At 46.6% G+C, this 26,743-nt stretch overlaps 1 protein-coding gene across 1 annotated transcript in view; it reads right to left on the minus strand.

Moving 5' to 3' along the window:
• Window positions 1–26,450, minus strand: part of ARPC2 (actin related protein 2/3 complex subunit 2) — a 33,386-nt gene extending 6,936 nt beyond the window's left edge. The window contains exons 1-9 of the mRNA XM_026647371.2: window positions 26,373–26,450; window positions 16,864–16,898; window positions 15,586–15,698; window positions 12,998–13,043; window positions 12,151–12,337; window positions 11,471–11,564; window positions 6,177–6,303; window positions 1,712–1,812; window positions 636–736 (exon numbers count right to left, since the gene is read on the minus strand). Of these exons, the coding sequence (XP_026503156.1) occupies window positions 636–736; window positions 1,712–1,812; window positions 6,177–6,303; window positions 11,471–11,564; window positions 12,151–12,337; window positions 12,998–13,043; window positions 15,586–15,698; window positions 16,864–16,898; window positions 26,373–26,446 (878 nt within the window). The 5' untranslated portion in view covers window positions 26,447–26,450. The remainder of the gene's footprint in view (window positions 1–635; window positions 737–1,711; window positions 1,813–6,176; window positions 6,304–11,470; window positions 11,565–12,150; window positions 12,338–12,997; window positions 13,044–15,585; window positions 15,699–16,863; window positions 16,899–26,372) is intronic.
• Window positions 26,451–26,743: the final 293 nt, after the last annotated feature.

Genomic DNA, 26,743 nt, shown 5'->3' on the forward strand with positions numbered 1-26,743 from the left:
AAGTTGCGTTTAATTTAACAAGTTTTTAATTCTCGGTACAAAGCCAACCTCGCAATCTGGAGAATCAACGTACTTTCACTCTGTGAGGGAAAGGCCCTGGAGTGCGTGTTAGACTAGACTGCAAAAACTCTGCCAGCAGAGCCACGCTAGCCCAGCACTTGGGATGCTTTGTTCTGCGCACCTCAGCAATGCACTTCGTATAAAAGATGCTGTATACAGAGGTATCAAAATGCTTCCATGTCTGCTGCCTTCTACCACCCCAGATCTACCCCTTTCAGAATCGAGAAAATGCCCTCTTGGGAAAGGCAGAGTGTGCTTTACAAATAACCTGGATTATTAAACGAAGAGAAGGTCAGACAGCAGAAGCCTTTAAATAACCGGAGCTTGTCAAAGAACAACATAAGGTTCTCTATTCTACTGCCCTCTTCCCAGGGCTTCTGGGGCTCTGGACAAAAGAATTCTACTCCATTTTAGAACAGTGCTTACTCACTAGGATTGCCTTTCCAATGTGCGCGCACCACGCCCAGCTAGTGAGAACCGCCCCAACACACGTTGTACTGGCTGTGACAATAACGGAGCATGCTCTGTGTTCACGAGACTCTTACAGGCCCAAGGGTCCCGGCTTTGATACTCACGTGATTGTTTTCATTTCCTTCTTCTCCGCGTCTGGACGGGCACGGTTCAGCACCTTGAGGAAATCGGACGTTTTTGCCCTCATGCGCGTGTGAATATAGGCCTGCGTTGCATTACAAAACAGAAACGGCTGAACGTTCCATCCACACACTTTGGTTTTCAAACATCAGCTGTTATCACCCTAACAGGACTAAACTCTGAAATCCCTAGGGCTGGCATGAGGGGTGGAGCGTGAATACCAGCAGCACATACTACCCTGTGGGCGATCTGGGACTGAGATCCTCTTCTGGGCCAGGGACACTGGGTCTAGGGGCTGGCTCTTGGTCATGGGGGTGACTCCCCAAGAGGACAGCGGGTCTTACACTGGACTCTCTGGTAGAACCACACGATGGACAGGGAGCCTGAAGAATTGGAATGTTGCTGCACAAATGTCCATTCCCCCTCCCCCAGTCTGTATTCATCTGTTGTCTCTTATACTTCGATTGTAAGCTCAGAACCCATCTTTTTGTTCTGTTTGTACAGCACCTAGCACAGTGGGGTCCCTGATTGGGGCTTCTAGGCGCTAGAGTACTACAAATCCCAACACCAGAATAGTTCACTAGTGTCACTCGTACCCAATGACGGGTGAATTAGGCCTGGGAATGGGGCTTATGCTGTCCTCTGACGCGCCCAACGCTGGCCCTTGTCAAGTCCAGATCCCAGAGTCGATGTCCCACTAGTCTCCCTAGAGTGGCAATTCCTATTTCCTGCAAACAGGTGGGAGTGAGCACTGGTAGAGTTTGGGGGCAAATCCCACCATGTACGATGGAATGACCTGCAATGCTGCCTCACAGACAGAACCAAAGAAGAGGGCAGATTCATTTCCACATTCAGGGAGAACAGTGCTTGGCACGTATGTAGCACTTGGCGTTTCCAAAGGGCTACACAGGGTGTTCTTGGCGTTGGAAGCACATGAAGCAGAGAGGCCGAAATGAATTCTGCATTTAAAACCCTCCTCGGAATGTTTATCTCCCCCCGCCTCCAGAACACAGCGTTACATGAAATCAGCACAGTCCCTGCTTTAGCTGCCCCTCTGTACCTTGGAGCATTTGATGTGATAGTGCAGGTAGTCCCGGAACGTGTGGATCAGGTTGATGGTGTTGTCCCTGGCAGCGGTGCTGGTGTGGCGGGGGAACAGCACTGGAAAGATAAAACAATAGTGCAAGGAGTTTTATTTCCGACCAAGGCCGAGCACCAGCTAGAAAGAGTGCCTCATGCCTATTCGAGTGACAGAGGCAGACACATCCATGTCTATCGGATATGAACAGCTACTGAAGAGCTGTTTGAATACATGAGCCTTAATGCTCAAGAGGTCTATGAAAGAGCCCTTGCCTGCACCATATGACTGAATGACACTTGGAATTTTAACACAAGGCTTAACAGCACTTCTCCAATATTCGCAACACTGACATCTGTACGATCGGATACAGTCTGGATGACAGAGGTGATTGGAGTTAATCTGAAGACGATCACATCACTGTACCTGTGAAAAGTACTTTTCATTCACTTTTCCTAAACTAGAGGAATGTCTTTCAACAGATACCTTAAGAGAGCAGAGAGGCAAAATGAATGAAAAACTGGACTGTTCAGTGAATGAAACATGGAAAGAAACCTAATCCTGCCTGTCTCTTCTAAACTAGTAACAAAGACCCCAGACACATTTTCTACTAATGACAGAGCAGAAATCTTCTTCCTGATCTAATGCATAGAGAAAACCTCACCACCATGAAGATTTAAGAGGCCAGTGAGAGAAGGTGTGATTTTACATGGCAAATCAATACTGTATTCATGTCAGAATTCTACCCTTTGACATGACCCTTGCTCATCGCCAGACCCTGCCCCCTGCCAATCACCCCACCCCCAGCGCCAAGCTGACAGAGCAGAGAGATACACTTAGACAGCACCTTGGGAAGCCATCCAGATGCTGCTGATTGCCCTGTCACCGCTGAACATAATCTGCTAAAATCCCGACGCATCCGGAGGAAAATAACTGTCCAGGATGAAATTTTGCATCCTTCTGCCACAGTACAAACAGAAGCACCCTTCACAGAAGGCAGGTCTCAGCACTGCCACGCGGCCTGTCCGCTTGCTGGATAAGCCAAGCGCTATTAGTTACGCTGGCCCAGGAAGCAAGGCGCCAACTGTGAGTGGCCGGCATGCACAGCTCCAAGGACTTATTTTGTGGGAACAACTCAACTACCATTCCAAGGACTGACAGGCCTCTGGCATGGGGCTAATCTCACAAAGGGGCAGCTAAATCGGACATTGAAAAGGAGCTGCTTACACACACAAAGCCTGTGACCTAAAGCGAGTTGCAGAGCTCGTGCATGGTCTAAGGCTAGGTCTACACACGCGGGGGGGAGGGGGGGGGTCAACCCAAGATACGCAACTTCAGCTATGTGAATAGCGTAGCTGAAGTCGGCGAGTTGACCGCTGCCGCTCCCCCGTCGACTCCGCTTCCGCCTCTCGCCGCGGTGGAGTTCCGGAGTCGAAGGCAGAGCGATCAGGGATCGATTTTATTGCGTCTACACTAGACGCGATAAATCGATCCCCGATAGATCAATCACTACCCACCGATCCGGCGGGTAGCGTAGACGTATCCTAAGATCTGCTATTGCATTGTGCTCCCATATCGCCCATGAGTTGCCTGATGTCTCCGAGATATGAATCTTAGCTCAGGGCTCTTGTACAGACAGGCATAGCAACAACACACCAGTACGAACTTAGCTTTATTCAGCAAAGGGAGGAAGCAGCATGTCTGCGTTCTACTCTCAAATGAGTGCAAGAAAGGGTGCTCGGAAGGGAAAAGCCTTAATGGACTAACCCGCTTTAGTCCCCTTTTCATCTACTGACTAAAAGGTGTAGCGAATCGTTGATTACACTTGTGGTTCATTCTTAAAAACATTCAAGAGACTAAATAACCAAACTTAACCAAATTTATTGTCAAAAGACAAAATAGTACCATGTGAAAAGGAGACAAATACGCTCCTTCTGGAAAGCAATTCTTACCTCACAGCACGGTCACCTTACACCAAAAGCCCGCTTTGGAAATATGCAGTTAAACTAGCTATATTTATAGCCCGGCTTTACAAAGAGCTTCAGAACTTTCTGAACGTAAGAAAAATCCAACCCGCCAGTTTGTGCTCCTTGCTCTGCATCTTCCTTCTCTTTGTTCTGATACAAGCATCCCAGGTACTGGTCTGTGAAGTCACAGCCCTATACTTTCCCTTATCTCGTTTCAAATACTACATCCCAAGTGTTGATGACCATGATAGGACTCTATCCGGCATTGGTGAGGCCTCATCTGGAGTACTGTGTCCAGTTTTGGGTCTCACACTACAAGAAGGATGTGGAAAAATTGGAAAGAGTCCAGCGGAGGGCAACAAAAATGATTCGGGGCTGGAGCACGTGACTTACGAGGAGAGGCTGAGGGAACTGGGATTGTTTAGTCTGCAGAAGAGAAGAATGAGGGGGGATTTCATAGCTGCTTTCAACTACCTGAAGGGGGGTTCCAAAGAGGCTGGATCTAGACTGTTCTCAGTGGTACCAGATGACAGAACAAGGAATAACGGTCTCAAGTTGCAGTGGGGGAGGTTTAGGTTGGATATTAGGAAAAACTTTTTCACTAGGAGGGTGGTGAAGCACTGGAATGCTAGGGAGGTGGTGGAATCTCTTTCCTTAGAAGTTTTTAAGGTCAGGCTTGACAAAGCCCTGGCTGGGATGATTTAGTTGGTGTTGGTCCTGCTTTGAGCAGGAGGTTGGACTAGATACCTCCTGAGGTCCTTCCAACCCTGATATTCTATGATTCTATGACTCCCTTGGCACAAGGTATTTGTGCATCTTTGCTTTGACAAGTTTCCTGTTTTCTAATGCCAAAGCTGACTTCAGCTTTGCAAAGTGTTGGAGGATACCCGTCACGTGTGAACAGAACTGTGGGAAGAACCTGATCATTCAGTTAACAACTTCCCAAAAGCCATATACATAACGTACATTATGTTAATACCACGTGCATAATACCTATTAGTGTGGTGTACACTACGCCTACATCTAGGTCTTGGCGAACACCTCAGTATTTTTATCACTGGCGCCTTGGAAAACAGTCCTCACTTAGGTCTGTCTAATCCACGCAGGGCAATAGCGCCCATCACAAAAATCAGAGTCTGGGTCCAAGCATCACAGGAAAGGATTGGGACAAGTGTAGCAGAGGATGCTGCAGCTCGGGAACCAGGGGTATTGGCACAGCTCTCAGGGAGAAGTCTGCACAGTGCCTGCTTCCATATCTACCTCTAGCCGATACTAACAGCTCCTAACTCATGGGCAAAGTCGCACAAAACTGGGCTGGAGGGAACACTATTCCAGGGGAGTATCTAGCACCGTGTGGTGCTTGGCAAATATTAACTAACCCTCTCAGCACCCCTGGCAAGCAAGTATCTCTGCTTTACAGATGACAATTAGGAGCAGAGCTCTAATGATTTCTCCAAGACCAAAGAGAATGTTGGAGAGCCAAGATGGAAGTTCCAGGTCCCAGCTGTGCATTCAGACCATGCCTCTAACAGAACATTTGCAACACACACATTTGTGGCCAAACAAATCATATAAAAAAAATGCACATCTTCCCCCAAACGAATAACTCAAAGCTATCCCCCCTTTGTCATCAACTGAAATTGTATTTTCAAAATAACATGATGCATCAAATCATAAGAATCTGTTTCTATTTTTCCCATTATTCAACATGCTTAATGACCTGGACTATCAAATGATTAACCTTCCCCTCTCTATTTCCTCATCTCCTGTTACAGAGAACAAAGAACCCTTTGAACACAGAAAATGGCTCTCATTTATTTTTATCGACAGGAGAGACGAGATGACGGATGAAGATGTGATATGGACTTCTGTTACCCCAAAAACATCTTTTAAAATGATAGGAATTCTATTTGTCTCTCTCCACCCCAACTGAGAAACATTCAGACAGGTTGTTGTTATTATTATTACTACTTTCTATAAAGTTCTGGTGCATTTGGATCCAAATGCACCACGACAACGTGACATTGACAGCATGCACCAGAGCCAAGAATTGTGGAACAAAAGCTCTGAACATTTCCCCACGCTGCTCTGACCAATCTGCACCAATCTTAACTTGCAGCATTCCTATGTCAGTCTTGAGCCACAGACTGTCCATCTTGCAGGGCCATTCAATGGTTTTAGGCTGAGAACACGTGTCCAATAGGAATTATCATCCCCAGTTGCGTGCATGGCACTTTACGGACATGTAGCATGACAATTGTCCAAAGTTTACAGGCTGCCTAGGTTGGAATGAGTGTAAGACTCACTGCCCAGTGGGACAGGTACCTGGTGCCTCAATCTCTGTACCACATCCCACTCCATATGCAGAACCATGTCACAAGGAGTTTCACTCCGTCTCAAGTGACGAGACAGCGTGAAGCAGCTCTCCGCAATGAACACAGGAAGACAGGGATAAATTGTCCTTCCTGGGCCCAGCTTACCAAAGGTGATGTAGCCAATGTTGTCACCTACTGCTGCGTCCGTGTCTTTCAGTTCGAGGGGGGGCTCCCTGTGGCTGAAGAGCACCTGTGGAGCTGTGTGACTGGCACGGCGGCCTTCCTTAAATTCCTGTGCAGACAAGACAAAACCAACATGAATTCACTCAAGTGTGAGACGGAGGGCATCCACATTGCAATCCCAGCCTCCTGCACTGGGAGTGCCGAACGATCCTGCTTGAAGTATGAACACTGGCTTCCGAAGCCCCCTCATCCCCCGCCCATAGCGCCCACCTTTCCATACCGGATTTTAGAACCCAAAATCTTTGACATTCAAAGTGCTGACTTTAATGCGTCAACCTTCCCTTGGAAAATGTGAACAAGGATTTTCCCTTACAGGGGATAAGAAATATTTAGTTCAGTGGAATCAGAGTCCTGTTACACCAAAGCTTTCCTAATCTCATGTGGGCTTTGTTTATTAAATTAAAGCCCTGCCAAATTAACCCACAGTCACACAAGCTCAGATCAGGAACATGGAAGCTTAGGAGTAGAAAGCATGCTATGTCACACAAAACAAACGGCCTAAAATCATACCATGGGAGGAGAGGCTAAAGATCAGTCACTAACAAGGATCATTTGGGCTTTTCTAGGTGAGCTGCTTCTGACAGCGTCAATTTCATCGCAAAACTGTTTCCTTCTTTAGGACCCAAGAGAATTTCAGAATGTCAGCTGCCAGCAATGGCCCGTTTCATGCAGAATACGAGAAGTATGTGAAAGAACGGGTACTAATTGAAACTGTAAGCCTTAAGCCAACGCTAACTAGGTGAAACCCAGCCAAATGCTACTAGTGATAAATTGCAGGTTACAAAAATGCAAAATCCCCTAAGGTTAGAACAGATGGGAGGCTGCTGGCAGGATGTTTCCCCATATGGGCCCCAGGGTTCTAGTATCTCTCTCTCGCTGACCCGCCTGCAAAATAGCCCAGATGTGTCAGCTTTCAGGGCACATTTGTTTCATGTGCCCTTTGACATGAGGTGAGGGTACTGGCTGGTGTATGAAGAGCAGCTACTTGGCAGAAGAGCTGACTGAAACACGTATTAGTTTGCTAATAGATCCGATTGATGTGCTCACGGCTTGTATATGGGCCCTTTGCACTATCCTAACCTGAAATAAAATAAGTGAAGCAGTGATTTGTCCCACAGTTCTAATATCATGAATATACAGGTGTGAAAGACCTGCAGACATCCTTTTCAGGCTGAGAGGGCCCTTCCTCCTGGCCTCACCCAGACCCCAGGCCATGTAGTGCTGTTTTCCTTAATTAACCACATACACACTACTTGCAACTTCACCCTTTCACGTGAGGCACGTGGACATCACTAACTCAACATGAAATGTATCACACGATTATTATCAGCTGTCCTTTGTTAGCTGTGCATGGTCTCCAGTGTCTGAACCCTTCACCCTCCATATCCATAGCATGTTCCTTGCTCTAGAAACGGAAGGAGAATTACACACATCCCTGATCTGGAAGTGTTCAGGTAGGTTACTAATTAATCTACTGGGGCTGTTTACTGGGATCTCCCTGTATTAAACTTTACAGCTTTGACTTCCAACTGCTAAGGCCAATGGATAAAAGAGTTCAAAGAGCTTTGCCCCGGCTGAGCTGGTTAATGGTGGTATTCTCTCCATGAAAGGAAAGCGGTTGTAGCTAATGTTAGACACAGCCACATTACATAACTGAGCAGAGGGAGGGCGAGATCTAGAGGAACAAGTTAGCATGACTCAGAGTGGAAATTCTTGCGGCTTGAACAGCAAGTTTTTAGACGCTTCAGAGGGTAGAGAGTCTGGAGCAGCATCCCCTGGAAGTCTCACTGCAGCCTCAAACCTGTTTTATTAACTCCGTGGTTTCCACTCATTTCATAAAGCTGAAATTCAGGGACCCCAGAAGCAGGGTAGCACTGTGCACTTAAAGTTGGGGACTTTGACAAATGCTGGGGATTTCATGTTTAAAGCAGATCCTCTGCTCTTAACTCATGCCACAGCAGAGAGGCAGACATACAGTGCGAGCTAAGAAGCCAGCATGAGCCTTTCTCTGGAACGTGCTCGCTGATGTAGGCTGGAATCACAGGTTTAGACTACTAAGCCATCACAAGGTTAATACTCATTAGCTGGGTTTCACCCCTAGGCTGGCACATAGCTCTTCTCTTATAATCAGTCTGGCACTCTGTTTGCAATATGGACAGGGCTCTTAGCTGTGCCAGTATGACTAGACTGGCTGGTCCTCCTCCCTCCCAGAGTGCACTGCTCCACATGTCTTGTGCCACTACACACAGGTCCTCCAAGCAGTCTACCCCCTGCTGAGGCATTATAGAACAGCTGCCCAGATTTTTCCCAGAATGCATGGACAGGCAACATAATAGGCATGGATGGATAAACATATCTGGCAAATGGCTGTGGTGGGAAAAATGCTGGTGCGTGGACAAAAGTGTGTGTTTTTAAGTGGTTTGGATAAGGGTTCTGAAAGTGCAGGCAGAACGTCAGACGGACGAAAACTCAGACAGCAGTTACATAACCTGCACATTGTTTATTAGAAGAAGAGAAGAACTCTAGTTTGGCTAAGTGACAACTACGATGGGAAAAATAGTCTACAAATAATTGATTTTTTAAGATTGATATGAAAAAGCACTTATCCCAGGCTCTAGGCATATTTATAATTTTTCAAACACATCACAAGCAATACCAAAAAACCCCCAACCCCCTAAAACAGCCTATTAGTGCAGACTAGGGCAGCTTTTAAGGTGGAATACATTTGGAGACTTTCAGAAATATAGGGCTGGAAGGGACCTTGAGAGGTCAAAGTGCAGCCCCCCACACTGATGCAGGCCCAAGTAAACCCAGACCACCCTTAACAGGGTTTTGTCCAACCTGTTCTTAAAAACCTACAGTGATGGAGTTTCCACCACTTCCCTTTGAAGCCTATTCCACAACTTGACTACCCTTATAGTTAGAAAGTCTTTCCTAATATCTAACCTAAATCTCCCCGATGCAGATTAAACCCATTACTCCTTGTCCTACCTTCAGTGGACACGGAGAACAATTGATCACTGTCCTCTTTATAACAGCCCTTATCATACTTGAAGACTTATCAGGTTCTCTCCCCCCCCCGCAATCTTTTTCCAAGACTAAACATGCCCAGTTTTTTGTTTTTTTTTACTTACTACGCTTCGAGGGCAGTCTTACAACCAGTTTGTATCCATTTTATAGTAATTTCATCTAGACCACATTCTCTAGTTTCTTTATGAGACTATATATGGAGATATACCTATCTCCTAGAGCTGGAAGGGACCCAGAAAGGTCATCGAGTCCAGGCCCCTGCCTTCACGAGCAGGACCAAGTTTGGATTTTGCCCCAGATCCCTAAGTGGCCCCCTCAAGGATTGAACTCACAACCCTGGGTTTAGCAGGCCAATGCTCAAAGCACTGAGCTATCCCTCCCCCAATGTCATGTGGGTCTGTGTCAAAAGCCTTACTAAAATCAAGATAAATCATGGCTACTGCTTTCCCGCAGCCACTAGGCCAGAGACCCTGTCAAAGAAGGAAATAAGCTTGGTTTGGCATGATTTGTTCTTGATAAATCCATGCTGGCTAGTCCTTATAACCCTATTAAACTCTAGCTACTTACAAATGGATTAATAAACTGTTCCAGTATCTTCCCAGATATCGACGTTCGGCTGACTGGTCTATAACTCCCCAGATCGTCTTTGTTCCCCTTTTCACAGACAGGTATTTTGTTTGCCCTTCTCCAGTCCTCTAGCCTCACCCGTCCTCCAGGAGTTCTCAAAGATCATTGCTAATGGTTCTGAGATTGCTGCAGCTAGTGCCTTAAGTACCCTAGAATGAATTTCATCGGGCCCTGCCAACTTGAATACATCTGACTTGTCCAAATATTCTTTAACCCATTCTTTTCCCACGTCGGCTTATATTTCTTCCCCCTTGCTGTTAATATCAACTGTGCTGGCTATAGCATTCCCTTGAGCAATGCTTTTATTGAGAGAAGCTATATGCTTTAATAGGATTCATTCTTGGCACAAAGAAGAAAACAGCCTGATTCCTGAATGCAGCATAACACTGATCCACTGAGGCAGGACTGGCCCTAGACAAAATGGCGCCCCAGGCAAGGAGTATTTTCAGCGCACTCCTCCCCCCATTTATTAAACTTTTCAATACCTTATTTTTATTGCATTTGTAGCCCATTTCACGACTTTGATGCACGACTTGCATGCATGATTTATTCTTGTCATACAAGACAATAAATTTGCATGCTAGGATCTGTAAATCTGTATTTATTCATGCCATATATAAGCAAAGAAAAAATTCATTTCCTCTAAGCTTTCAGAATTACACAACAAAACAAGGTTCACAATATCGCAACTAGGCTCTCACTTCACTTTGTTCTTGTATCTTATTGACTGACTGGCAACACCCTGCCCCTTATAAACGCGCGAGGGCATGGCTGACAACATTCTAGGAGATTCAAGGAAAATGTAGTTCTCAGAATGTCTGGAACGTTCCACGAGATTCTACAAAGGCCCAGAACATTCTAGGAGGTTAGTGAAAAACGAATCCACATAATGGAATACCTGAAACATTTTACTTCAAACATTCTATTTTCCCTTTTGTCGCTAACAAAAACAGCCCCCCCGAGCCCAGCACCCCAGGCGGTCGCCTGCCCCTAAATCCAGCCCTGCACTGTGATCTGGAGCTGCTTAGAGATAATGCATTTTTGCATGGTCCTGTCTATTATACAGGTACAAAGGGACGTCAGGGCATTTCCCACAACAACAAAGGTTTGCTCTGGTGTCCTTTGCCAAAATTCAACCTTCCCCCACAGTGCTGACTTCTAGCTGGCTACTGCTGAAACCCACACCACGGGTGTCTGCATTTCAGTGGAACTGTGTGTATGCTGAAGTATTTTGTGATGAAAGGAATTACGTAAATATGTAATATGATCGACTGTGTTAAGCCAGCAAGGAATTCAATAATTAAAGACGCCAACACGACAGACCAGATTAGAAGAGATACTGTCTAAGCTCATTAGCGTGGTACGGCCATCCAGTAGAGTTCTGTCCTACAGAGAATAGGCTGCTGTGAAGCATTTACATGCATTAAGCCCCCAGTGATCTCACTTCAGTTCAGTATCTACTTGTTCAGTGATTCTACTTTTAGAAGAAGTGTGTATATTTCTGGATGATGCCATTTATAAACACCTATAAACAACTCAATGTCCTTCAGGTTCCATACCTGCATGAACACCTTTCCAATCACCACGTCATCGTCATCCTTAAATACTGTGCTGAACACAACCGTGACGCGGTCCTTCTTTGACTCAACGTACCTGGAGGAAAACCAAGCCACTGTGAGGACAAGCTTAAAACTTCACATCTGGAACACACACAGCTTGCAAAACAGTTTCCCGCTGCCACATACAACCCAGATGAATGAGGCACAGCCACCAGGTGATCTGTGTCAGCGTATTCTTGTGGTAAGTCACAAGATGGGCTCCATGGAGTGAACTGTAGTAACTGCAAGAAATACTGGCCATTTGCAGGGACAGCTGCTGGAACATATCAAATCCCCCCTTGGCCTGGAAACTTGAGCATTCCACAGGGAACAAGGCCTAGCATTTGAGTGTCGAACTCCATTGTCCCGCACAGTAAAAGGTGATGTCACTAACAGGTCATTTGGTATTAAACCTCTGTCAGTCAGATGGACAAGTGTTATCTTAGCTACACACCGCTGACAGGCTGAAGGATAAGCAAGCCAACGCGTAAAACACTGGGGACTTCACAGCTTACCACAGTACTTCCTACACGTTTGAACACAAAGACCTGGAGCAGATTTAAACACTGCCAGGCACAACTTTCCTGTGCTGATGAATGCTTTGGGAGCGGCAGGACAGGGGATGCACTCGGCATGCTTACATCGTCTCATCGTCCCTGTAATGGATGACAGCTCTCTTCTCCCCATCCTTCCCCTCTTCCTGGCATTTGAAATACTTCTCGAAGACAGAGGCAAAGCAGTTCCGCTTCAGCATGCCAGCTTGGTGCACAATGGACTCCTTGGCTGCAGGAAGGTTCTCCAGGTCATATAGCAAAGAGACATTGTAACCTGGAAAGGGAGGTTAATCCATCTTTAACCATTTATAATCCTACTTAAATAAGAGAAATTAGACACTTTCAGAGGCAAAATCCTACTGTGCAAACCCCTCCACATTAGCTTGTAGGTTGTCTCCTTCTCACCCCTTCCGAAGCACTAAAGGGCGTGGGACTCCACTAACGTCAGCGTGTGACACTTTCTAACCCAGAGGAGGGAGGGGCCATCTAACTGAACTCAGAGAGGGGCCATGGTAAGATTAAGCTTTCTTTCCCCATCTCAAGGGCAGAAGCGATGGCTCTGTAGTTCCTGCTCCTAAATTTTGTAATGAGTGAGGAGGAAGAGAGGTTGTTACAAGTAACCATGGTTTTCTGAATCTCATTAAATGCTTGTCAGTCTCATCACACAGAACAAAAATCCCTCTTGTGAGGAACGGAGGCTTTCTCGGGGGTGGAATCAAGAATAATAGTCGGTGCTGCAAACAAGCTCTGCACTGCTGTACCTCAGCCCACCTTGATTTTTTTTTTGGTTTGTTTTAAATGCCTTTCATTTGTACTAAGAGCCCAACGGTGTCAAAGCGCAGTGCTCATCGGAACCTCATTTATAAAGCAGCGAGAGAGTCATCGTTGCCGTCTGCACACATTTTAAAAAAAAATTAATTATATTCAGGCTTACCTGCTTCTGGGTTTACCAAGAAGTTTCCATACACTCTCTTCAATAACTAGGAAACAGACAAGACATCGGCAGCGTAAGTCTTTCCCTTCCAGCACATCCTGCTCTTTTCCCGAACACCTTCTCCCTTTTTTCAAAGGCCCTGCATCAGCTATCTGGACACGGGTTTAGGCCACATCTGGTCTTCAGCCAGAACCCCAAATGATGGGCTTCTGCATGCAGAGCCTCAACAACCCTGTGGCTGGCCTCACTGACAATTAGTCTCAGGCTTCCATGTTTTACAGAACTAGCTTCCACCTATACTCTGGACAGGCCTCCCGTGTAGACTATGGTTCCTCAGCCATGAACTCTGGTGCGGAACTGTTGTCCAGAATCAAAACTTTCCTTTTAAAAAAGGTCTAGCCTTTATGGTGGCAGAGATAATCTTGAAAACCTGAATCAAGCCTAAATCAATTCAGTAACACCTGCCTGCTTCAGGCTCTCTGCAGACAATAGCTCGAAAAGACATGAACTGCCTCATTCATCTCAAGTAGCGCTCTGGGGATGTTGTGATTCCAAGGTGCAAAATTCACCATTTTGTTTTTGTTTTCTATCTCCTCGGCCTGCACCCACACCTTACTCTGCAGTTCCTCACAGGGGTAGCTGATTACAATACATGATCCTTCCATGGTTCCATGGGTCAGGCAGCAGGGGATGGGCAACCAGAGAGGAAGGGGCGAACCAGAAGCATAGAAGCTAAAGAACAGTGCAGGAGCGAGGGAGATTACCCACTGACGCCAGCTACAAGCCAATCCTTCCTCGCCCCCATTCCCTGGCACATATGGGGCTGGGGGAGGGAGGTTCTGTGCCAAGCCGTTTGGATAACATCCCAGGAGCTGAGCCACCTAGACAGCATAGCGAAAGACCCTATCTTCAAAAGTAATCGGTGCTGAATTTCACATCAGTGACTATTTTCAACTCTGAGCTGTAGCTGTGCATGTCTGTGAGGAAGCTGGGAATGAGAAGCATTTCATAGCAACAGAATAAATTAACACTGCAGCTGAATTTACGGGTGCTTGCTGCAGAAGTTGGTCCCATTATGCCACCTAGTGCGCGGGGCCCTGATTCTGCGTGACAGGAGACAACAGACATTCAGCTGACCCCATCTGCTAACGGACTTTGCATCAAGGATTAAGTGATTTTTGAATGCCAACACCCACATCCAGTGATCAGCATTTCTCTAGCAACGGCTGATGACAACGCAGATATTTAAGCTGTGATGGGAACAGCCACTCTGCACTCCTCATGCCGTCGAGGGTGCTGGCAAGACCATCAATTGCAGCAGGGGACACTAAATCTAGTCTCCTCCACAGTGCAAAAGACAAACTAATTATTTAAATGATTTTATTTTAAAATGGAATTGTCCTTTCCAAGTACAAGCACGTGATGGATTTAGTCAGTGATTTGGAAACCAACACAGATATTTGTATTTTAAAAAATATTTTAATTCTCCCTCTAATGAAGAAATACACTGAGAATCTATATTGGGGGAGCCAGAAATGAGGCCCTAACCTTCCACATGGAAGTGCAGCCCACAGAGACTACAGATCCCACATAGCTGTTTGGGTGAAGATGGAACATGACGCTCCAGCTGCGTCTACACAGAACTTCATATTAATGTCAATAGAAGGCAGTAACAAGATAATTGTACTTATTCGAGCACTGTTTGACCATTCAAACTCTCCCCTTGTTGGAATTCTCTAGGTTTGAGACACTTTCCAGTCATGTGTAAGTAACTCCAAGAGTTATGAGCAATTTCCCCCTACTTTCACAGGAAAAACCAACAGAAGACACCCAAAGGTAAAGTGCTGCATGTCTCTCTGCTGAGATGTGCAGCATGAACCCCATTAGGTAACATGAGGAGATTTGAAAACTAATTCAGGAACTGAGTCATACTTCCTGCTTCAAGATCCAACCACAACGCACAGATGTTCATAAAGGCCTTTTCTTTCTACCATAAATGGCTCTCTGCAGCATAAGCACAGTTGAACAGGAACTAAACCTGCTACAAAAGCGGAACGAGGCAGTGCGGCCTGCAGATAAAGGCGTGTGCATGTTAAAGGCAGCCTTTCATTTGCTTTCAAGTGTGGTTAGAATAAGAAAAGCAACACTGTGGGATTCCATATTTATTCACACTGTGACTTCCTTAGCCAGTGAGTTCAGTTTACAAGAGGATATTTCTAGCTGCCGGTGCCCTACACGCCATTAGGGGAATCTGAAAAATCAGCTGTGCTCTTCTACCTCTCATGCTCTCATCAGAAACAAACGCTCTGTAACTGGAACTTATCAAATATCGATAGGAACAGAATTTAGCCTGTTCTTCCAGAATCGTGCGCACTCTGTGTTGGCGATGGGAGTAACACGGTGTCTATTACATGGTGCAACTTTACAGACACTTTTCTAACCCACAGGGCCTCGGTAGGATCTTGATCCATTGTAGTCAGTGGGACCCCTCACGGTAGTCCAGTTAAGTACACACAACAGAAAGCGTGTGCAGGACCAGGGCCTAGAATCCCAGGAAGAAAGGGAAAACCAGAAATGCAGCCACTCACCTCATCTGCACCGTGTTCCTGTAGCTCTTTGTAGAATTTCAGAGAAATACTGATCATCACTTTCGTCTTGTCTCCATTGGGGTTGGAAATATGGTAAAGGACTCCATCGAAATCTTGGACGGAAGCAGAGGAGAGGGCGGTTAGGAACTCATGTAATTTCTTAGTTCCAAAGCATTGCATAATGTAAAGGTTTTTCAAAATAGGAACTGCATGGTATAAAGATCTCCCATATTACTGGGCCCTCAAGCACAGTAGTCTGTAATTAAGGAAAGTTATGAGGAATACTGGAGATTAGTAACAAAGACTACAATGATCCCTGACAACTTTGTATCCCAAGTTAAAGTTTAGCCTAGTCTTGTTTCAACTATCACTGACAAATTTGCCACATCCTTAATCCATACAAGCGTATTGAGATCTCTCAGATGGTTAACTTTTGTCTCTCCACTCGGCTTGAGGGTTGCCATTAGCACCCACATGTCTGACACACACTGCACTATGTGGGTTACAAATATCTGAAAGTGGGGAATTCGAAACCCAGAAAAGCAGCAGGATGTGCTTGCGCAGAGAGCAGTCAGTGCAGTAGCAGAGTCCCTGGGCAGTTTTCTTTCTAGGCTCCCCGCTTTGGTTCAGAAGGCAGAATGGGCTGTACGGCCTCTGTTTTGTTTAATTTAAAAGCTCTGTTTAAGTTGGGTTTCTCCACAGAGCAGTACAACTCTAACTGGTCATTGGAATCTAAAATTTGAACTGCACGATGAATACTCGCTTATAGTTTTCAAATCAAATCCCATCTCATTGGAGACTAAGCTACAGGGAACAGACTTTCAGTTTATCTTGGCCATTTGAGTGCTTATCATCCTAAATCAGACTCCTATCTGCTGTATCCAGATGGATGTTACATACCTCATTACACATGCCATTATGGGCATGAAACATCCTGGCACATAGGGGAAACAAGTTACAACCATTTAGTTCATTCACTTTATAAGTGCTGTGACCATTTAATTCGTTGTCATCGGCGAGTGCATCAGGTGAGGAGGATGGATGGAGAAAAGAGCTGAACCAAGTCCAAGCACAGTTCTTTAAATAATTCAGCCAACAGGAATGCCTACTAAATACTATACTATACTGTGTGGCACATACACATAAAGGCGCAGGTTTGTCAATTAAACAAACCTCTCCATGTGGTGCTAGGTGAATTTGAGTACACCAGACATTGCGACAGTCAGGCCAGACAAGCTTGACTTTTTTTAAAGGAGATGAAAATGTTGTGAAACGTACCTGCAAATGTTACTTCTACTGCCTCTGGTTTGTTCCTAAAGAATAGAAAACATCGGATGTCAAAAATCAAATCACAGCCCCCTTAAAATTGTACAGAAACATTGGTGTACTTGTTTTAAAAAGCCCCATGTCCACGTTTCTGATTAGGAGAAGTGGCTTTTTCTGAAAGCCCCAACTGTATAACCCCTTAATACTATTCAATTAGGAAAGATGTTACTGACAAGAGTTCTGTACTTTGCCATCTCCCCATCACTCTCACTGTGAGCAATGATTTTACCCCAACCGCTAGACCCAGGTTTTGAAAACAATCTTGCCATTTTAGTATATTATTATTCATAGTCTATTAATAGATACCGGAATTCTGCATCGGAGTCTGAGATCCTAAGCAATTCACAATGCATGCATAGCCTTAACATTACTAAGAAATGCATTTTGAAAACAAAACTTATTTTTAGCCTCCCAAGATGACAGTTTTGGAGTCAGTGGTCCCCCAGCAAGCACGGACATCATCATAACCATGTAAAGCATGGCAGGGAACTGCAGCCCCTACAGTACTTTAGATGTTAGCGATGCCACAGAAAGACCCTTCCTCTAAGCGTGGATCCTGGTAGGTGAATAGAACAGGAAGCTTTTCAAATGGGTGTTTCATCGTATAAATTTAAACTGTATCCAGGCATTCTGTTTGTAATTTAGGATCCCAAACAAATATAAATGTTTAAAATATTTCACTTTATCTTCATATGCTCTAAGCTTAAAAGCTTAACAATACCCTGAAAGGTTGCATTTCTCCAGGCGATGGAGTTAAACTGGCACTAACTACTCTGATGGAATTGAGTGTTTCTGAAGGGTGAACTTGCTATGATCCATGGTAAGTGGTTTGCCTGCTGCCTCTGCATCCTGAGAGGTGCTGTTGAAACCATAGCCACTAAGGTGGCATTCTCTGATGGGAAGAAATACAAAGGTAGTAGTAAGGTATGGGCAGGGAATTCTACAGAGGACAAACAAGATAAACAATCTGGAGATTAGCGGGACCAGGTGGGGGAGGTGATATCTTTTATTGGACCAACATCTGTCGGTCAGAGAGACAAGCTTTCGAGCTTACACAGAGCTCTAAACAGCAAAAGTAGGCCCAATAAAAGATATTAACTCCCCCCACCTTGTCTCTCCAACATCCTGGGACGGACACAGCTACAACAACACTGCATACAATTTGGGGATTGACAGTTTACCCATTTTGTGGTATATGTCTCCTTATTTTAAAAAGAGAATCTAGCAGCCACTACTGGACTGGGTGCAAGGTACAAAAGGCCCAATTCAGCAAATAAATCAAGCTGGCATCTACACAAACATGTCTTTCAGGGTGTCTGTGGTCACAACCAGGCTGCCCCACTCTAGGTGTGGGATCTTTTGTTGAATCTTGCTCGCTGTCGGCAAGAACACACTGGCAGATGCTAGGCACACCTTGGCATATCAGGGAAATTACAAAAAGGCTGGAGAGAGAGCAGTGGTTTGGAATTTGTTTTCATCCCTTGTTTCAGAACCGAACAATGTTAATGGGTTTTTTGCATGATAAAAGCCACTGCTTTGCCCTGCCATCTGCTCTGTTTGCAGACAGCTCCATTTCAATCATTGCTGTGGAGACCCAGGAATGCAGCAAGGTGTGCCAAGCTCAGCACAGACCTACAGCAAGACTGATGCAATGAAAGGCATTAAAGCTAGGGCTGAGTGTAATTCATATAATTGCTTTGCTGGGGTAGGAGAGGCACTTATCCCGAGGCTGAGGTCTAAGTGCAAGTGGATTTGGTGGGCTTATCCAGCCCTCACTGGTACTAGCAATGCCATGATGATGAGACGTCACTTCTTTCTGTAAGTTAGCAGCTGTGAAAGGCAATAGCCTCCTTCTTTACAAAACTGGAGAGTCTCAATCTTTTGCACTGCTGCAGCAGCAAAGATAACACAGCACTTGGAAGAAGTGATGCAAGCTGCCTTGGGGCAGATCTTTTAGTTTAAAAATCACTATTACTTGCTGACCTCTCTCTCTAATCTCTGCTCCCAGCTGGGTCTTTGGAAGTTGCTTCCCACTCCACTTCAAAAGGCACGTCTGTATTATAACTTCTGCTCTGGAATAGGGAGCAGTTCCCAAGTCACATCAAATTAATGTCTGCTCCTGGGTATCAGCCCACAGCAGATAAACAAAAATTCCACTGGTGCATATCAATTCATCACACAATTTAAGGTGACTGGCAGGGTGGTTCTGCTCAAGGGAGGTCCATGAACATAATAGCAAAGGGGTCCTAGTGGCCAGGAGCAAAATATTGTGAATAATGTGCATAGCACCTCCCCAAAGTATTTTGTTGACACCACAGCCACGAATAGGTTATTCTTTGATAGGAATTAATGCAGAGGGATAGAGCAGTAATAAGGCATGGGCAAGGAATGCACAGTGCATCAGTTTGTTTTTGTGAGCATTATATTCACTCGAATGTAAAAGACAGCACGGACTAGCAATATTTCAGCAAAAGTCCCAAGTAGGGAACTTTTAGGTGGTACAGTTAAACACCCCAGAGTCAGGAAATACTAAAGTTAAGGATGCACATGCAACCTTAACTCTGCCCTCTCATGCATAGGTAACACAACAGTTTTTAATTACATGATCACACACCATTTGCCAAGCTCAGAGAAATAGTATTTTCTAGAACCTTACCTATAAGTGTAACATCTTCTGCTACTGTATACTACTCTTGTGCATGCTGGACCAGAGTCGGGGAAAGTATGTTATACACAATACGTGCAGTGAACGAGGCAAAGACTTTGCTTAAGAAGGGAGTAGAGCCCCTACCCATTTACTTTGCACCTTGCCCTAAACGGCTGTAGAAAAAGAAATACTCACAGGCATTTCTCAACGAGTTTTCCTGCCAGATTTCAACTTAGAGATCAAGTCTAAAAAAATTTCATCCCCCCAGCTAAAAGTTTCAGAAGTGTACAAGCAACTGGAAACCGGGGATTAGATTGGAGGTGCTCACACAACACTATCGGTTTAAAATGGGCTCCAAATAGAACAGGTGAAGTAGCTGGATTACTAGTGCCGGTCATACAGATGATGAGGCGCATCCGGCATTTATCCTGCAGATTGCTGGCAAAATCCATTATAAAAGCTCCTTTCAGAGTCTTACATTTAAATACATCACATTGCTTAAGTAAGGGATTCCTTTAAATTCACAACTACAAGAGCTAGCAGTATAGTACCTACAGAATCACTGCAACCTCAGTTTGCATATCCAAGTGGCCTGCACTGTGGAACCTTATTCTTCTTATGTGGCATCTCCATTACTGGAGGTATGCAACCATGGTAGCCCAGCCCCTACAACCCTCTGCTCATGTCTTTGTGGATGAATAGTCCTTTTGATCCATGGAGAATACCACATCATCCACCCAAGACCTTCTCTCGCTGCATCCTGCTCTTCCCTTCCTGGGCCTGTAAACATGTATTGCCCGCTGCAGCTCTTAAAATTGTGGAACCATGTTCCTCAAAAATCAAGTTTACTCAATTTGGCACTGAACTGGAGTTCACTTATCCCCAATCAACACAGCTCTCTCTGATGTCAGCCTGTCTAGCTTTTCCACAACCGCAAGGTTTCAAACAGTACGTGAATAATGAGCTCCTCTTTATCCCTATGTTGCTATCTCAAGTTCACCTGAACTGCGAAAATACAACAGTCTTTTCTTTTTGCTACCTTCTGTCCTAAAAGACAAAGAAAAAAGGCTCCCACACCAAAAATAATTCAATCTAAATACAAGACAGACCTGATTGACAAATCCATCTGAACCCTGAACCTAAAATGGCAGCAGTTCCTACCAAAGGCAGTTGCCCATTTCCCAACAACCTTAATATTAATCAAGTCCAAACCACACACATGCAATCAAATACTCACTAAACCCCCCATCTGCTCTGTGCTTAGAATACAAAAAGGGTTCTGGCAGGTACAATTTCTTCCTGCTCAACTTCCTCCATCAACTGGTTTTTCTAGAAGATTATTACACTGGCTCGTCTATAAGCATGTTACATTAACTCCACTTAATGTATATTGAAGTCCAAATCCGATTTTTCACCCCTAGCAGAACTATAGCTTCAAGAAGATCTGCAGCTTCCAACATGCACGTAACAGCAAATCCTCATCTGACAGCACTTCCTCAGTTTTGACTCGGGCAAGTGCCAAGTTCCTCAGCTTCATTACTCAGGCTACAAATGTTCGCAGCCACATGTAACAATAATTAATTTTTAAAAAGAGAGGAAAGATAATTATAAATCTTGTTCAAACTGTCCTCTCATCTTCTATATTCATCAAGAGCACGTGCAAATGCAGACTTGGCTAGTAATCGCATAGGTAGGCTGGCTAGAGGATCACAGCTCACAATGAAAATGCCTGGACCAAACAACGAAGGCCAGTGAGGGTACTGGCAGAGCTATGCAATGCACAGGTATTCTAGTCTCCAACTTTGAAGGATAAAAATGAACTTCTTCAAAGCGTAAAGCCTTACACCAGGGGTTCTCAACCTTTTTCTTTCTGAGGCCCACCTCAACATGCTATAAAACTCCAAGGCCCAGCGGGGGATGACTCAGGGCTCCTGACATTGGTGTAGTTTGACTTCTATTTTGGGGAGGGAGGGGCAGGGCTCGGGCCAGCTCTGCACAGCAGGGTCCAGGGAGGGAGCGCCACCTGCACCTCATCTCAGGAGGCCACCCACCTGTCAGGGGCTGTGTGCCAGTGGCTGCTCCCCGAGGGCTCTGCCAGTCCCAGAGCTGGGTCCCCGCGTGGGTAACCCTGACCAGCTGCGGGAGCAGTCAAAGGGGGCTGGGAGCGGAGGAGCAGCCGCAAACCCTGGCGCCAGCAGCAGATGGGGGAATGCCACGGCTGCCCACTCCACAGCACCACCACCCAGAGGAGCAGCTGCCCCTCACTGCCTGGCTCTGGCTTCCCGCCTAGGATCTGGCCAGAGGGTGGGTGCCCCCAGGACTGCCCCACTCTAGGTAAGGCACTGCCATTTGGGAGGGGGCAACACCCTCAGGCCCCCTGAACTCTGCCTATGGGCTCAGGGCTTGAGCCCTGCCGCTCCCGGCTTCAGTGGGAGGGGGTTGGGGGAAGCTTGGGGTTTCAGCTCCCTGTCGCTCTGACTTCAGGGAGGGAAGGGGAGCTCAGGGTTTCAGCCCCGCACCATCCCCATGGGGAGGCGCCAGGAATGGGGCTTCAGCCCCATGTAGCTCCTGACTTCAGCCCCGTGGGGGGGGGGGGGGGGGGGGTTTGGGCCTTCCCCCCCGGGGGGGGGCCCCCACCGGGGTTTGGGGTTTCAGCAGTGGGGCCCCACCGACCCCCTGAAAGGGCTCGTGGACCCCCAGGTGGCTGCAGACCACTGGTTGAGAACCGCTGCCTTAAAGGACAGAGCATCACTTTGCAATCACTGGAGTCTATGTACAGGTTCACCCAAGAGGGGTAAGATAGCGTCTCCTGATGCCTGATACAGCTTACAATGACCTGCATTACACCTAGGGAAGGATCAAAGCAAGGAGGCATGGTCTACTGGTTAGAGCAGGAGACTGGGAGTCAGGGGCTCTGAATTCTATTACTAGCTCTGACACTCTTTGACCGTGGCCACGTCACCTCTCCAGCCTAGCATTTCCCCTCATTTATAAGGTGGAGAAATGAACCTGGTGTGAGACTGGTTCATAAAATGCTCTGAGCTCCTTGGCTGAAAGGCACGACAGAAGTTCAGTGTATTAAGAGTACTGGGACATGGCACAGTCAAAGAAATGTAGCTGGAGCCTTGCTCCATCACATATAGCACCATAACCACACGCACTTCCTTTCTGGTTCGCAGCAGCCACACTGCAAGCATTCACCTTGCTGACCTTGTGCTGTCTGCTGGGGGACTCCATGAGAGAACCAATTGTTAAGTTAAGTCCAGGCTTAAAAAATCCACTTCCCCAGTCACCTCTTGCAAGGCTTCCCTGGACAGCATGGGGATCTAAGCCATCAATTTGGTATCTACCTTTGGCTACACGTTTAGTTCTCTGGCTAGCACCCACATTTTTCTGTATTAACCACCAAGAGTGCGCTCGGTGCTGTTCACGACATGGTGCATGCCTGGAGAAGCTTACATTCTAAACGGATAGGTCACTCAAATCGGACAACCTGGTTCTGCTGCAATTCCTGCTAAAATGATTTAAGACAATATAATGAAGATGATTTAAACTATTCAACAGAAGCATGTCAGACACTCCCAACCACGACATCCTGCGGAGTTCCAATAGTTCTAAAACCATTTTAAAGGTGAGAGGACAAACGCAAATAGTTAACGGTAACCACTTTTACTCCCAGGGCTGCTTTCTCATCGTAGGGCACAAATGCTGAAGCGTTCTGCTGCAGAAGATGCGACAGTGTCCAGCAACAAAGGAGTTAAAGTGACATGTATGAAGTAATAAGGGTAATAAATTGTGTGGCTACAGCTTTAAAGGCTCTATAAACCCAACATTAAAGACGGTATGGCTGCATTTTTGTCATGGCTGCCAAAGGAGTCATAGATTCCATCATTTTCATGGGTTTTTCTTTATAAAGAACACCCAGGACTTGACATTCTGGGATTCCTGCATACTGGTGGGTGGATGCAATGAACCATCAAGAACCTCATTCAACTTGGCAGCTCTCATGGTTCGAGTGGGAGACAGAATGAAGAGCTCAGCAATATATGAAACCAGATCAGTAAATTCTAAGCAAGAATTTAAAACCTTCAGAGGAAAGGAAAGATTCGTTTGAGAGAGACATATAAGGCCCTATCCTGTGAAGTGCTATTAATCTGTCTTTTAAGATGCCTATCGCACTGGTAATTTCCATAGGAGTAAATGGAACTCACAGTCTGCAGGATCACACCTTTACACAGTACATTTCTCAGAGCAGGGAGCTTGTTGCCCAGCTATGTACACCAATGATACTATAAACATATCTTAAACTGGAGCTAAGCTGGATTTCAGAAGTAAGTTCTACTATAAGTCTATAAAAGTGCAAAGTATCTTTCATCTGAGGCTCTGAAAGTTTTACACAAGGTTGATATCATCCCTGTTCTACATCTGGGAAAACAGAGCTAAGTTAAGTGTCATGACCAAGGACATATAGCAAGTCAGTGGCAAAGCTGGAACTACAACTCATGCCTTCCGATTCCCAGTCCTGTGTTCTAAACATTAGACATAACTGCCTCTATGATAGCGGGTATGTTCAAGTCTGTCCGCTCTCACCACACACTTGCTCAATTCAAGTTATTTGGACCAAAGGGGGAAAACGATGATTATTTCAGGTAAGATGTCCAGACTTGATTTGTTCCTGTTACTGAATTCCCACGATTTTTCCCTCATCATGAGCATCCTGCAATGGTTCCCAAGATATACCCCAAAAAAACAATAGCTAAAATGGCATAAAGCAAATGCCACCTGTGCCACCCCAAGGTTTTAAGATATCATTGTGGACAATCATCCATTTTCCAAAAGGATACACCCCAGAGTTGTGGTTTGACTTTGAATAATGGAACACATTTGGAGATCTCAAATTAATAAAGGCATAGACTGAAACCCACTCCATATGACTTATAAGAAACATGACAGCTTGAAAAATACATCCCTACATGTTTCTGATCCTTGTCTTGGCCCTGTGCTTGCCTGGACAAGAGTGCCTTAGTATCAGCTAGGGGAAAAAATGCAGAAGTTACAACTTCTTCTCTTATATCACCATGCCCAAGGGACAACGATTATACAGAAATAAAGTCTATTTGATTCATTTTTAAAAACATAAAAGTAGTGTTTAGATTAATATAAAGTAAAGGCAGACACCCACATCAGCAAACCAAGTCGCTGAGATAAGCGGAACCAATCCAGAAACAGTTGGTATTGCATGCGAGTATGGCCAATGCAGATGTGTGCTTCATTGTAGAGTAGAATGGAAATCTGCAGGCCTGCAACTGTTACAGAAGGAGCAACATGGTGATTTTAGTGGTATAAAGCAACAGAATTTCTGAAGGCTGTACTCTGCTCCCTCGACTGTAATAGCTTTATTAGATAAGAACAGTGACATGTCCTCCAAGCTGCCTCCAACAGGAAGAGCTCCTCAGTATGAAGCCTCATGGCAAATGAGGAACTTTGAGAGAGACAACTTCTCACAGACAATAGTTTGCTCCATACAGGCCTGGCAATAGCTGCGTTTTAACAGGGTCAGCTGAGGGCTGTGTGTATAATGTGGTTGCCATGTCTTGGCAAAAATCTTTGCATTAGATGCTTGTAAGGAGAAAAGCAATTTGTTTAGAACTACAGTTACTCTACAGCCTACAAAAACTAATAGGGATTGATCAAAGCTAGGTGGTTATCCAGATTCCTATTTTATCACAAGTGGACAAAGATGAAAGATGAGCATGTTCGTTTGTAAGGGTCTATTCCATGTCTGAAAGCTGGGGGGGGAAGTAGGAAGAAGCATATCTCGTTTTGCACAGGTTACCACTATTCTGCACACACAAGGCAAATCTCTTCAAAGAAACGTTAGAGTAATAGATAAGAAGTGGAAGAGACATGAGGCTAGGTCCCTTCCCCCACGCCTGACACGGGGCCTGTCAAGTGTTCCTGCATGATGCATGGTGAGTGTGCAGAAAGGGGGCTGGCAACTCCACTCCACTAACAGGAAGTACACTTCAGAAATAATGCCAATGCTTTCTGTGCGAACACTGATTTTCTAGGGCCTTGTGTAGACAAGAGTTGGACGGTTTTAACTACACCAGTATAATGCAGAACAAACCCCCAAACGTGGATGCAGCTATACCAATATAAAAGTGCTCATACCAGTTTAGCGGATTCCCATACAGGAAGGGGACTAAGCTACCCCGGTAGAAGCACTTCTATGGTGGCGTAAATGCATCCGCACTAGGGGCCGTATCAGTAACACAGTTTCAGTACAAACCATGCCCCTTTCTCCTCGCCCGCATGAGGAGAGCGGTGTGCGGACCGGGCCTAGAGGTGCCCTTGCTGCCTGCTAGGTTCTAACTGAGCCAGGCCGGGCTCCGGGTCTCAGAGCCAGGGACCCAAGAGCCGGTGGCTCATGCAATCCCGGGCCCTACTGCCCAGGTAACCGGGGGCGGGTGGCATTGGGCGGCCCTGCTGAGACCCACCCGCTCCGCCCCAGAACAGCCCCTGGGTGGGGGGGCAGGTTCCCCCGGGCGGGGCCGGAGCCCGGGCCGCCTCCCTTCCCCGCCCGGCAGGGCTCGGCCCGGGGCACAGGGCGGAGGCGGCGCCCGCCTCGCACCCACCCCCGGGGAAGGTGCGGCCCCAGCGGCTGCGGAAGTGCCGCACCCCGGGCGGGCAGCGGGTCTGTCCCGGCTCCGCCAGAGCCTCCGCACGGCCGGACCCGGCGCGGATCCCTCCCACCCGGCCCCCCAGCCCGGGGCCCCCCCCCGCCCGCCCCCCCCCCCCGGCCCCCCCTCACCCGGCGGCCGCGCCCTCGAACTTGAGCGCCAGCGTCTCCTCGACGATGCGGTTGTTGACCTCGAGCAGGATCATGGCGGGGCCGGGAGCCGGCGGGACGGGGCGGGGGGGGTCTCAGGGACCGAGGCCGGGGAGGGAGCCGAGCCCGCTGCGCGCACCGGGGACCCGCCCGAGCCTGCGCCGCCGCTTCCGCTCTGTGCCCCGCCCCCTCTCGCGTCACTTCCGCTCGGAGGCGGGCAGGTGCGCGCGACCCCTAGGCCGGTAGTGGCGGGCTGCTCGGGCGCGTGTTGGGCTGGACCCCGGTTAGCCGACAGAATCCGAATTAGTGCGCGGGCTGGGCTGGTGTGCACGGGACCCCCGCTAGCCTACAGA

This window comes from Terrapene carolina, unplaced genomic scaffold (assembly GCF_002925995.2).
Source record: "Terrapene carolina triunguis isolate 2854851 unplaced genomic scaffold, T_m_triunguis-2.0 Scaffold62, whole genome shotgun sequence".
Lineage (NCBI taxonomy): Eukaryota > Metazoa > Chordata > Testudines > Emydidae > Terrapene > Terrapene triunguis.